At 44.5% G+C, this 14,416-nt stretch overlaps 1 protein-coding gene across 7 annotated transcripts in view; it reads left to right on the top strand.

Annotated features, from left to right (window-relative positions):
* The window catches only part of ARHGEF7 (Rho guanine nucleotide exchange factor 7), a 91,839-nt gene that overhangs the window by 11,759 nt on the left and 65,664 nt on the right, over positions 1-14,416 (top strand). For all 7 annotated transcript variants that reach the window (XR_014155546.1, XR_014155547.1, XM_081858079.1 and 4 more), the window contains exons 2-3: positions 4,366-4,452; positions 13,200-13,284. Coding sequence is in view for 5 of the 7 variants with exons in the window: in XM_081858079.1 (XP_081714205.1) it covers positions 4,366-4,452; positions 13,200-13,284 (172 nt within the window). In the remaining 2 variants the exon portion in view is untranslated. The remainder of the gene's footprint in view (positions 1-4,365; positions 4,453-13,199; positions 13,285-14,416) is intronic.

Genomic DNA, 14,416 nt, shown 5'->3' with positions numbered 1-14,416 from the left:
TTTGAGGCTTTTGCCCACAACTGTGGGGCAAAAGTTTTTTTTTTAATACTAATAATAATAATTAATATAGTCATGGAGATCTTTGGCCTACTATATTGGAGTTTGCTTTAAATGACTGAGTCACTTGTAAATCGACCCCACCGATCCCTGTGGGAGTATTCACAAGTAAGTGTGATAAGCTGTTCTTGCCATTATGAAGTTAATTTTGAATCCATGCGCTATTAAGTCTTTCAGACTGTTAACAGATATAGAGCCCTGCCCTGCAATGAAGCCTCACCTCTTAGCTTGAGTGTCTTGCCAAGTGATACAGAACATGGTGCCACACATTAGGCAAAAATATGTAATAAAATGTCAAAGGATTGTAATTGACTCTCTTCTAACGGATCAATTTTACCTCAGAAACATGTAGGGCAGTCCTCTTAGACCTCTTTTCATGATGAATGCTGGCTATTTGTTTCTGTTCTTTTGTACCTATGTTTTAAATAACCAATGGAAAGACTGATTGCAGCTGAAGTGTTACAGGCTCCCAAGTTTCCTCCTGCATTATAAAGGTTGCTTATATAACGCTTAATTTACCACACAGGTTTTAGTTACAACTCATTTATTTTAAGGCAGCTTGAAGAACAATTTGGCAGTCTTCAGAAATGTTTCCAAAGTAGAAGTAAGAAAACTATTTTTGGATTTTTCAGTTGTTTCCCTTGAACTCTGGGATAGTTGGTTTTATATTCATTTACTTGGAGCCAACTCTGAGCGTCACAAGACAAACTGCAAATTTCCCCACAAAAGTGAGGTGTTTACGCGCTTGAGATTTTGTGCAGATACACAGAGCAGGCCATTTTGTGCTAGCAGAGCCTGCCAGCTACTACCTACCTGAGTACTCATTGCCACTGCTTTAGGGCACGTAAAACTGCCTGTGAGGGAGCGCTCATAGCTTCATTAAAAATAAAATAAAATAGGGAAGGGGTTTGGGGGACAAACACAAGTATGCTCCCACCTTACTTCTCCTGTTTGACTGTATGCATGTACATACATTCAGATTCTTATTTTCCACATTCATTGGAAATTAGATTTTCAGACCACGTGCATTCAGTAGTTTCCTGGAGAGCCCATCTGTGTGCTTTGTAGTGGAAATGTTTAGTAGCCTAAGTTGAAACATACTGAAAATAAAAACACTGAATGCATTTAGCCATAGGGATATACATACATTAAGGCCACACCCACATTACAAACCTACGTTGTTTTAACTAGGGGTCAGCAAACTTTTTCAGCAGGGAGTCGGTCCACTGTCCCTCAGGCCTTGTGGGGGGCCATTAAAAAAATGAATTAATTCCTATGCCCCACAAATAACCCAGAGATACATTTTAAATAAAAGGACACATTCTACTCTGTAGGAATGAAAATCACGACAGACGAGCAGTGGGTGTCATGAGAGGCGTCTGCCGGGAAAAGTCCCGGGAACTCTCTTTTATTGAATATTACAAACATTGCCACAGGTGTGCTTGTGGCTGATTGGTTGATACAAACACAAAGAAACTTAATGCTGATTGGTTAACATACATACAAGGCGGGAATTACATGTGAGGGGTGGGAATTACATGTGAACATTAATCACTGGTAGATTAAAGGCTGGGAAACGAGGTTGGGACTAGACAAGCATGAAACCTCCTCATTAATAATAACTAAAGATTAACATAGCTATAGATGTGGTCAGCTATGCATGGAGTACAAGTCACCATGAACTTAAGGTGAACTGAACGATGAGAGAATGTCTTGATGTTTGGAACAGGTTCGTACAGTGTGTGCAGAAACAGAGAAAAGATTATAAGCGAGAGTTCCCAGAATGCAAGAGAAAAGAAGCAATGCTTCCCATAAGGCCACAGTTATGTGCAGAGGGAAAACATATGTGCAAGAGGAAAACTTCCCTTTACTACTCATGTAAAAACACGCTGATTCCCGGACTGTCCGTGGGCCAGATTTAGAAGGCAATAGCTCCGGATCCGGCCCCCGGGCCTTAGTTTGCCTACCCATGGTTTTAACAGTCATTCCTTAACCCCCAGGAAACCCTGGGTCCTGTGAAGGGCTGGGGGCTAACAATTTATGCAAAAGCATTCTTGGTGTCTTCAGCAAACTATAACCCCCACTATATCATGGGGAGAAGCCACGGAAATTACAGCGGCATGAAACTGGTGCATGCTTATAGTAGGTGCATAGATAAGTAGTTCTGCATGCTAGAGTCCCTTCCAACTTTACAATTCTATGATTCTGTGACTCTACTCTGGGCTCTCTGTATGAGAGTTGAAGTTGTATTTTCTGTGGTTTAGGGGACCATGCCTGTGTCTTGTTACTAGACCCATGGGCTGGCAGGAAGAAGTTGAAACGGGTTGATTCAATGAGGCTGTCTCTATGTAGTACTGTATTTTTCTGTGCATAAGTCTAGGTCCCGCCCCCTAAAAAACAATGTCAAAAATTAGGGGGCAGCTTATACTCTGGGCCATCTCCCCCCCCATTTTCTTAAATCTGAGCCCCCCAAAATAGGGGCGCCTTATACATGGGGGCGTCTTATAGATGGAAAAATACGGTACTTTGTTTTGTTGTTGATGTTTATTATGTGTTTTATTATTTAAGGATTGTTAGCTGTCTTGAACACATTTGGAAAGGTGGAGTACAAATGTCTTAAATAGCAATACAGTACAGTTAATAGCAATAGACTTCTGTACCATTCACCTAGCCTCCTGCATCTGCACTGACAACGTATGGAAACCAATGTACAGTGATAGCTCAGGTTACAAACGCTTCAGGTTACAAACTCCGCTAACCCGGAAGTAGTACCTCGGGTTGCGAACTTTGCCCCAGAATGAGAACGGAAATTGTGCGGTGGTGGCAGTGGGAGGCCCCATTAGTGAAAGCGCGCATCAGGTTAAGAATGGTTTCAGGTTAAGAACGGACCTCCGGAACGAATTAAGTTTGTAACCCGAGGTACCACTGTATGTGGCATCAATGCAGTGAAATCACTGCTTTAAGGAAGGGCCCGTTCAGCTTCTAGTGCTGCGAAATGGTTTGCTTGCAGAAACTCTGTAAATGTGACATCAGCAGATTTCCCCACTTTCACTGTGTTTTGCACCATTATGCAAATTCAGCAGGTTCCTTATGAGAGAAACAAGTGGAAAGAACATGGAACATGCAGGAACATGGCAAGAAGCCATCTTAAGGTGGCTTCATCGCTTCATTTAGCAGCTTGCATGATTGGTGTTAAAAGTTAAGTAGGTTCCTCACCCCCCCTACTGACTGTACAATGGAGCTTGGCTTGATTTCTCGAGTCTCCTGTAACCTATTTGTTCTGCAAGCACCGGTGCTGTGCTTTGTAGTACACCATGAAGTGAATGCTATGCTGTGGAATGCAGATGGTCCTACTGTGGGTGACAGCAGACTCGGGGCTTGCCCACACTGGGGCAAAATGTGGACCCCTATCCCGGTGCCTCCTCCTTTAAATGTGGGGCATTTTGATCCTGGCCTTTTCTGATTTTCCAAGCATCAAAGCCCTCTGCATTTCAAGGTGGAAAGGTCCAGGGTAAAACTTGAGATGGGGAGGACATTGTGTGGATGCTCCTACATTAATGGGGAGATTGCCCCCCTGGGAAGACACATGTTGGAACAATTGCCATTGCAGAGCGTTGCTGATGAGGAAAGCCTATGAAAGAAAGTCCGTCAGCCCTGCCTTATGTACTATTTTCCTGAAGGTGGCCACCATTTATTTCCGGCAGGCTCCCTGTGCCTTGGAAATAGCTAGCCCAAATCCAACAGGTGGATCTTTATTAGCTGGTGACTTAAGGACAAGAGCTGTGCCCATTAGCAAAACTGCCCGCCGGAGCAGTTTCTTAGAGGGCCCTTCCAGAAAGGCATGGTGGCAAGATCCTGGCAACTCCGTTCTGCACACATTGCTGCTGCTGCTGCTGCACTGGTGGGGTGCTCTCTATATTGGCTACTGTATTTGCATAGCTAATAAGACACCACCTCTCTAGCCCTGCCCCTGCAGAGGGGGTGGCGCGGGCGGGAGGGAGGGAAGAGAAGGGGAAACCATCCCGGAGTGGGGGAACGAGGGACTTCCCTCGTCCCCCGTTCACACGCCATTTCCTGTCGGCGTGTTTACTTCCGGGCAAATCAAATCCAAAAGCTGCTTCCCAAGTGAAGCCTGGAGGGGAGAAAGTGCGGTGGGTGGCCGGGTGGGCGGGTGGAAGCGAGAGCCCGGAGCCCACGGAGGGCGAGCTAGACCCGGGTGGGTGCTCCGCAGCCCCTGCTTCTCTCCATGGTTTCAACCCGCCACCGCGAAGCTGACTTGAGCCGCTTCTCCTTCTCTTCCTCTTGCAGGTTTATCCGGAGCCGCGCACCGAGAGCGAGTGCCTGAGCAATATCCGCGAGTTCCTCCGCGCCTGCGGCGCCACTCTCCGCCTGGAGGTGAGGGGGGGGGGGGAGAATTGTGCACGTGTGTGTTTGCAATATGTGTGTGTTTGCTTGCTTGCATGTGTCTGTATATGCGCGCACACACACACACGTGTCTATATGAGCATGTAATATGGGGTGAGGGCGGAGGGTGCTAAGGAGGTTAGAGGGCCGTGCTAAGGAATGAATTAAAAGTTAAGGGAGCAACTGTGCCGGACGGTTGGCAGCAAACAAACGCCTACCTGTTCCATCCTCTCTCTCTCTGCACACAGGCGTTTCTTTCTTCTCCTTCAGCGTAATGCCACGGTGGTGGTTCTTCTTACCCACACACCTATTTAGCACACTCGTGTCTGTGCAGCCACACTGTCCTTTTTTTGCATGCCTCCCCTTTTATATTGCCTTGTGAACGCTATATATCATTTTGTACGGGTAGCTGTTTTAACAGCCAGACATTGAACAAGCTTTCCCACCTCCTGTTAACTCTCATTGAAGGCCAGACCAGATGAAACACAGGAGGATTGTGAGTCTTCTCTCCTGGCATTTTTACTTAAAAGCAGCCATGGAGAAGCCTGGATTTTATTGGAGTCATGGTGCAGGGGAAATGAGGCTTTTACATTTCCCCGCTTTCACTGTTTAATACCTCTTTCCAGCTGCTATTAGCCCTGAAGTAGAAGACATCTCTGTTTTCTGCTGGGAGGTTATTAACTGCTCGTGAGAGTACTGTATTAGTTTTTGGGGGGGTAAGGGCAGTTAACTTCCATTCCCCCAATGTTGGTTCTTTGATCATAGTCAAAGCCCAAGTGCGCGTACACACACACACACACACACACACACACGGGTTTTTGTTTTTTTACTGTTAAGTAAAAATGAAAATGTGAGATTCAGTTCCACACCTCTTATTTCTTGTCTCTTGTCTCATCTGGCCCCAAATCTAGCCTTGTTTTTCAAAGAGATCTATTGTTTTCTACTGTGTTTGTCTTCACACTGATTTTATTTGGATTCTCCCAAATTTTATATATATATGAGAGAGTCATCCCTTTCAAATAGCCTGATTAATATCATTATGTAATGCAAACATATTAAAATATACACTCTCTAGTTTCATAAAACTGAACGCATGGCCTCCCATGAAGTACTGTATATTGAGGTTTTTTTGTTTTGTAGTGAACAAAACATAGATCACCTCAGAATCAGATTTTTAATGCCACATCTGCACGATATATTGAAAGCGCTATTATGCAACTAGGCTTCAGCCAAAGAATCCTTGGAAACTGTGTTTAAGTGTACAGTGAGTTGTTAGGAGACCCCTATTCCCACCCCAGAGCTATGATACTCAGAGTGGTTTAACTGGTTGTCCCTTTTCCCTGGGAACTCTGGGAATTGTAGCTGAGTGAAGGGAATAGGAGCCTCATAGCAACTCCTAACTCTCTTGACAAACTACAGTTCTCGGGAATCTTTGGGGAAGCCATGCCTGTTTAATGTAGTGTTATACTACTTTAAAATGAAGGTGATAGCTGATGTGTTCACGCCTCCTCAGAGGGGGTGGATTTCTGCTCAGCATGACCCAAAAAAATCCTAACACTGGAGGCAGAAAAGAGGGTTTTCTTGCGTATCCCTGGGCTATGGAACAAGGAGAAACAGCTTGTTCTGGTTCTACCTGCTCAAACACTTTGAACAATGAGAAATTTACCCTACTTGTAGAAGGAACATCATGGGTGATCATGTCCAACCATTTAAGGAATCCTACCCAAAGCTGTTGCTGTCAAAGGCATTCATCCTGTCTACTTAAAGCAGTCCCTGGATATATGGCTGGAAGTGACACTAAATCATCAAGTCAACCCTCCTTCCTCAAGGACAGCACCTAAACAAATCTTAATCAACGGTGCTCTAACTGGATATTTAAGACCTCTGTTGACAGAGGATGCACAGCAAGGTTCCATCTTTTTATGTCTCATATACAGTAGACAAATAATATAACTAATCTCAACGCATTTGAATACTTCTATTAGATTCTGAGGCTGGGAAGTGATGGCTATTCTAGGCCTTTCTTGCCTAAAATTTTTTGTTTGTTTGTTGATGACCCTCGGGATCCCTTCCAACTCTGTGATTCCATGATTTCAGCCCTTTTCCGTAATGAGATAACTAGAGGAAATGTGTAGCTGATAATCAAATCTAAATGCTCTGTAAAAAGTAGACTTCTTCAGTTTTGACTGCTAGGTGACACTTTCTCTACGGAACTAGTTGGTTTCTACATTTTTTTCCTCATTCATTCAGACTCTTGGTTGTCTTGGTTTCCTTATGACTTCTTTGTTATAAGGAGTACAGTTTAGAATGGGACAAGTATCTTCTGAGTCTTCTGTGTATAATTCTCTTGTTACATCCAAGTATGGTGTTTTCTTCCTTTTGGCAGTGTCGCTACATTGCTGAGTCAGAGTCAATTAGTTAATGATGAACTCCCCCTTTACTTTCTTTCTACACAGCTATTTAAATTAGCCCCCCCCCCCAAGCTTGCTAACTTTCCCTTGGGTTACTGAATCTAACTTTAAAGGGCCTTGTAGATTTAACACTTGATAACTTTAATACCTAGCAAATTTATAGTCTTTCCTTTTAATGAGTAATTGATTAGAACATAGAGACCTAGATTTTGGTCGCATGATCAATCACACACCTACCTTGCTTCATTTTTGTCTGTGAACCCTGTGTGGGACTACAGTTATGGCAGACTTGTTGAAACAAGCTTGTGAACTACAGTAGAAATGTGAGACAATTGAACTTCTGGCTTTGTTTACCCAAGGTAAAGCCCCACCCATGTTTCTTATCTTTCGGAGGGGAAAGGCAGAAAGAATAAGAGTTTTATAAAATGACTTAGCTTTATTTAGGTGGGGTGCAGGGGTTGGAATTCACAGGGCCATCTGAGGAACAGTTGTGATTGACTAACTTGTGTTGAAACTTCTTGATTATTGGCAATAAACAACATGCAATTTACTATATTAAGTGGTCAGTGCTGTTTGAATTCATTTGTCAAGTTGTTTGTCATCTTGCCTGCACTTGCCTTTCTGTTATGACATGGAACTTAAAAATTGTTAGTTGGAAAGGTATTTTAAAAATTGAATGGGCATTACGTATAATAACAGGAACAAAGTCTGCCAAAATTGTGGGAAAGTTCAAGACTATATGACTCGCTTTTGGGGGGGGGAGTTGAGGGGAGACTTCTGTATTTTCACGGTTTGGGGAAAATTGGAAATATTTTGAACCCAGGCACGAGTCATTTTAAAGTTGTGAACAAGATAACAACTAGATAGTTTAAGAGAATGCTGGATAGGAAAAAACCCAGCTGTACTCTATTGCATCATATATTGTACTTGACCTGCAGGTTTTTTGGGGGCCATTTTCTGTTCTAGATAATATTTCCGACCTTTTCAGCACATTTCAGATATCCCTGGCCTTACTGTTCTGTCTTGGGAAAAGCATAGGAACATATCTACACTGCAAACCTATAAATCTCATGTTTACTGTAGGGAATTGAGGGAATGGTTGGTAGGCAAACGTGCTTAGAATTATCTGTTGTAGAACTATAGTTCCCTGGAAACATGGAATAACTATTAAAATCAGTGTTAGCTGTGGTCTAAATCACTGAGCCTCTGGGGCTTGCCGCTCAGAAGGTTGGCAGTTTGAATACCTGCAACGGGGTGAGCTCCCGTTGCTAGGTCCCAGCTCCTGCCAACGTAGCAGTTCGAAAGCATGACAAAAAAGGCAAGAAGATAAATAGGTACCAGTCCGGCAGGAATGTAAACGGCGTTTCTGTGCGCTGCTCTGGTTTTGGTGTTCTGCTGTGCCAGAAGCAGCTTAGTCTTGCTGGCCACATGACCCAGAAAAACTGTCTGCGGACAAACGCCGTCTCCCTCGGCCTGTAAAGCGAGATGAGCGCTGCAACCCCAAAGTCGTCTGCGATTGGACTTAACCAGGGGTCCTTTAGCTTTAATTCTCATTTAGGGGCAAGTGTGTCTTTGGGCTGTGCTACTGGGCTGTAAATGGGAAGTTAACAAAACAAAATTAAATGTTCTTCCATAATAATGCATAAATAAAATTCCTCTTCTTAGAGAAATAGATTTCAAGGGAGGGGGTTCTAGCATAGTCTTATTTCTTACACCTGCTTTTCTATATGCAGAGGTTATTGATTTCTTTTGCATGGAGGACCTTTTAGTCCTCTGTAGCCACTAGTGATACAATCCAGGCAGAGGCTTACTGTTTTGTGTAGACTCTCAGGCCCTCACGATGTTGCTGTGTTTTGCAAATAAACATGCATAGGATTAGGCTGCCACTGGGTTATAGCTTTCTGTCCCATTTATACTTTTATATCCACTTACACAGTTCTGGGCCAGGAGAAATTGAATTCTTGACAGGAGAGGGGGAGCAGAGGAAGAAGAGAAGACAGCAAAAGTATTGAACACTCATTTTGGTAGAGACTTGAAAGCATTCCTTTACTAAAGAAGAGATGGTTGGGCGATATGTGTGTAACCTATCACTGCACAGGTTTCTGGAAGGGAAGAAGTTTGCTTGAGAGTCAAAACTGTCTGTATTCTTATTTCTGTAGATGAAAAAAAAATGGTGTGTTACAGAGTTTTCTGCATCTAGGCAGATCAGAAGTGTTTGGCTTGGTTTCTTGAGAACATGGTTTATTACCTTGAAAAACAATAGTACTTTAAATACCAGATAATGGTGAGAAGAGACTCAGAGCCATTTAGGCTGATTTTCTGTAGACTGCAAGTTGTTGGCTTCCATTTTACAGCCGTCATGAATTCAAATGGCGCCAAGTACATGATCAGCAGGGTATGTGGTACTGATAACTGATCAGTATCTTGGAACATCAACTTGTGCCAGCGTTTGCCATTTTAAAAAAGTGCTTGGGTGAACTAGTCTTCAGTACAATTGCATTTTACAAACATTTAATTTGCACGATTCATTTTACAAACATTTAATTTGCACGTCTTCACCCCCATCGTTCTACCCGGACACTGAGGTCCAGGACCGAGGGCCTTCTGGTGGTTCCCTCACTGCGAGAAGCCAAGTTACAGGGAACCAGGCAGAGGGCCTTCTCGGTAGTGGCGCCCTCCCTGTGGAACGCCCTCCCACCAGATGTCAAAGAGAACAACAACTACCAGACTTTTAGAAGACATCTGAAGGCAGCCCTGTTTAGGGATGCTTTTAATGTTTGATGTATCATAGTATTTTAATATTCTTTTGGAAGCCGCTCAGAGTGGCTGGGGAGGCCCAGCCAGATGGGCGGGGTATAAATAATAAATTATTATTATTATTATTATTATTATTATTATTATTATTATTATTATTATATGCAGTTGAAGGCTGGTTGACTGAAATTTTGCAAGTTAAATGCAAGGAAGATAGAACGCTTTAAAGCTCTTTCTGCACTGACTTTTGCCTGCATGAAAATAACTTTTAGCGCTCTGCTTTGCTTGGGGGGTGGGGGCAAGGCACACACAGATTTGGCGCACTGGTGCAAGATCTCACAGGGCTGTCCAGTTCCTGCGAGGTCTCATGCAAACATCCCTACCCTTCCAGAGTTGGCATGCTGAGTGAGCCTTGCCTGGCAAGCAAGCAAGGGAGACAGCTTAAAAGCTCTTTCTGCACAGGGAAAACCCAGCGGAACAATAAGTTTATAAACATTCTTACTGGCTAGCTTGCTGCTTTTTCTTCAAATCCCTCTCTGCAGACTCAGAAAGGCAAACACCCACAGAAAGAATGCATGGTTCTGATTGGCTTAGGGTGGGCTGATTGACTTAGGTTGAGGAAACTGAGTCTGCACCCTATGGAAGCCATTTCTGTGGGATAGAGAGTTGCAGGAGACTGGGTGGGGCCTGCTGGTAGTGATTATTCTGACTGGCTAACTAGAGGAGATGGTCAGAAGCATCTAGGAAGCCTCTCAGTTGGTATTTCCAGCACTGACCATAGGTGGCTTTCCAGAGTCTCTGGTGGAAAGCTCCCTTCCCCAGCTCTGCTTTCTTTGATGCTTTGAACTGAACTGTCGTGGGCTGAACCTTGAGCCATGTCATCACGAATCAGCTGCTCTTATTCCCCCACCTATTTTTGTTTTCATCTTTATGCTACGGAGCATACCATCATGAAATTTGGCATCCCCACATAATTTCTGAGGTGCAAAGAAATGTTGAGTGTTCAAAAACAAGTTGATTCCCCCCCCCCCTTGGTACATTGTTGGCGATTCTTACTATTCTGTTTGAAGAGAATTCCCAGATGACATGAAATCACTTCCATGAAACCATTACACATGCATATATACTCTACTCTCTGCAATCCCCTGTCCTTCATCCTCTTGTTTGGCTTCCTGTTGAGTAACGCCGCCTAGGTGCGTGTGTTATTCCAATGATGAACTGGCTCTTGGAATGGCCAATCCACTCGCTCCCACCGTCCCAGATAGCCTCAGACTGGCAGGAAACATAAGCCTCTTCACATCCTGTTTTTCTTTACTTCTTTGAAGATACACGTTTAGCAGTCTACTTTTGTTGAGAGAGAATTAACAGTGGTGAGGCCAAACCCTTATCTTGTGTGCTGTTTATATAGATTCTCTTGCTTCCTAACCCATTTTTATTTTGTGACTTTGCTGTTTCGAAAAATAGTCCTGGTATATCTTTGACTGGATTTCTTCCGGTTGGTACTTAGCTCTCCGGGGTGGACGATGGAGTGAGGGGTAGGGAGTGGCATTTTCTTTTTCCTGCTGAAAACAACTTTTATGCCTTTCGCTTTTTAAAGACTTTCAGTAAATGCATATTCTTGGGAATGTTTGGTTTAAAAGAGGTCTAGGGAACCTCAGGCCCAGGGGCCAAATGTGGCCCTCCAGGCCTCTTGTCTGGCCCTCAAGATTCTCCCTAGACCATACCTTTCGCTGGCTCCATTCTGCATCCTCCTCAAGGTCTTTTGCCGGACTGGAATGTGTCTTACGTGGCAATGGTTCTTGTTTTCCTGGATGGAGCGGTGTCTATACAAGCACTCCAGCTTGTGAGATAGAATGATGCCTTCTCCCTCGTGGGTTGTTCTGGGCATTCTCCTGCCTCCCCAAAAGCTGATTTCATGGGCTGTCCAGGGGGAAGAAGTAGGAAGCCCTGTTGTACAAGTGGAAGTCTGTGCACAGGGCTTCAGGGGGGTCCCACTGTTGGAGAGCTTCCATGCAGAGCGCTTTTTTAGAGTGTCGGGCATTCTCCTTCAGCGCACTCAGCACTTGCAACCACAGGCACAGTGTGGCCTGCTTCTGATTCCCTACCTCTTCATGTCAGGAACGTGGGGAATTGGGGGCCATGCCCACCAGCAATCATGCAGGTGCAAAAACATTTTCCAAAGTACAGTGTACTCTGGAAAATAACACTTTGGCTTTTTCCTGTTTGTGCTAAGCGTGTGCAACCTCAGTGTGTGTGTGTGTGTGTGTGTGTGTGCAGCTTCCTTATGTATATGGATTCTGAATGCAGGCTGTGCTTAAGGACAAGTCTCCGCTCTGTATTTTTGCTTTAAAAAGAGACAACAGATACTGTATTTTTCGCCCCATAGGGCGCACCGGCCCATAGGGCGCACCTAGGTTTTTTTTGGGGGGGGGGGAATAAAGAAAAAAGTTTTTATTCCCCCCCCCCCCAGGCATGGGGCTGGGGCAGGGGAAACCCAAGCTTCCCCCGAGTCCAGCCCCCAGAACAGGCAGCTATCCGCAAATCTAGCGAGCCCAGCGGGAAGTCGCCCCGGGCTTCCACGACTTGCGGAGAGTTGCCTGAAGCCCGGGGTGCGCTCCGCTGCGCGCCCCAGGCTTCGGGATGCAAGCAGCTATGAAGACAACTCGCTTTACAGATCCGAGGGATGATAAAATATAGTTCTCCCGCGGGCTCCCATGGCTTGCGGAGAGCTTCCTGAAGCCCGGAGAGCGAGAGGGGTCGGTGCGCCCCCTCCAGGCTCCAGCGAAAGCCTGCATTCGCCCCATAGAACGCACACACATTTCCCCTTCATTTTTGGAGGGGAAAAAGTGCGTCCTATAAGGTGAAAAATACGGTAACTTCGTTTGGTCCAAGCAGAGATAGAGGGCCACACGTGGAAAATAAATTATCCTTTCTGGGTGACTTTGTAGGATTGGCTAATATATCCTGTGTACAGTAAGGTAAGGTCCCCCCCCCATCTCCCCCGCGAAAACTAATGCCTGAAGAGGGCTATTGTGTTTGCTGAAACAGATTGGCAGAACTGCTCCTCTGTACCGCAGTTGACTCATCAGCCTGTAAAAAGGACAACTCCTGGAGAACCTTTATGTGGCCTATGGAAGATGGGCATAAAATAGGCCAGGTAGGGGTGTTTTTGGAAATGCATTCCATAAAGAGGTTGTTCAAGAGAGAAGACATGGTTCTGTGGCCCTGCAGTTCTGTGTGAAAGGGTATACATAGCCAATTCCCTTTGGCATGTCTATGGGTGTGGGAGACACATGTGGCAGGAGATGTTCACTCAGGTAGGCAGAGTGCATGATGTCTGGGACTTTAAAAGCCATTGTTGACACTTTGAATTGGGCCTGGAAGCTAATAAGGTAGGTGGTCCTCGCAACCAAAACAGAAGTTGTACACTCTTTGCAACTCACATTTGTGTGTATAAAAAATAAACAACGGCTCAAAACTTGGCTGAGATATTTTAGAACAATTTCGTTTTGAACTTGCAGTGGCTTTCTTTCTAGCATGACTTAATATGTATTTGTTTCTTTTTTTTTAAAGACGTTTGATGCAAATGATCTCTATCAGGGACAGAACTTCAGCAAGGTGCTTAGCTCCTTGGTTGCTCTAAATAAAGTAACAGCAGGTAAGTAGAATCCATTTCCCCATACTTCATTTTCTTGCTGTTCTGTATTTTGTTTGTTTGTTTTGCTCTGAACTGAAAGTTTCTATGTTTCACGTTTTTTTTAAAAAAAGAATTCACTGCATTTACCATTCAGCAGCAAGATTTTTATTTCATTTCATTTCTTCCTCCGCTATTGCGACACTCCGGCTCACAACTCCCCCAGTTGTCCTTGAGCTGAATATGCTTCCTTAACTAAATAAACGAGCTATAGCTGAATAGCTCTGTTGATGATAGCACCCAAGTCATTAGCTTGAAATTTGCTTGGTTTTCAGTGTTACCTGCACAAGCGCCCCATTTCCGTACTTTGATACTATTTGGAATATATTTGGCGTGGGTGGCGCTGTGGGTTAAACCACAGAGCCTAGGACTTGCTGATCAGAAGGTCAGCGGTTCGAATCCCCGCGACGAGGTGAGCTCCTGTTGCTCGGTCCCAGCTCCTGCCCACCTAGCAGTTTGAAAGCATGTCAAAGTGCAAGTAGATAAATAGGTAGGAAGGTAAACGGCGTTTCCGTGCGCTGCTCTGATTCGCCAGAAGTGGCTTAGTCATGCTGGCCACATGACCTGGAAGCTGTACGCCGGCTCCCTCGGCCAATAAAGCAAGATGAGCGCCGCAACCCCAGAGTCGGTCACGACTGGACCTAATGGTCAGGGGTCCCTTTACCTTCACCTTACAGAACACCTCTGTTTTCTAAGTAGTAATATATACCTACTGTGTCTGTTTTGGTGTTCATCCCATGCTCCCTTTTTTCCATTTTAAGAGGATAGATGGACAATTGTCCCATTTTCAGATTTTTCTAGTAATACTGTGGTGTGTACCAGACATTTGTTGTTTTGATTATAGGATCACGTCTAATGATTTTGATACCCCATGAGTATGGGGCATAAATGCACAAGCATACACCTAACAGTTCATAATATTAGTATTTGTGTTAATGCCTTTTTTATTGCATGAAGCCCATGTGAGGTCCGGAGGGTGGCAACACAAGAACCGGCTTCCTCTGATGTGTTTGTGCACATCATTGAAGTTGGGTAACAGTAGAGCTGAGGAATAATCTAGCAGAAGTCCCTTTGAAAGCAATCTAATTGAATGTTT

The sequence above is a fragment of the Podarcis erhardii genome (genome assembly GCF_964252035.2).
Source record: "Podarcis erhardii genome assembly, chromosome: 4".
NCBI classification, from domain to species: Eukaryota; Metazoa; Chordata; class Lepidosauria; order Squamata; family Lacertidae; genus Podarcis; species Podarcis erhardii.
Note: the sequence above shows the minus strand (reverse complement) of the source record. Positions and strands in the feature narration are given on the sequence as shown.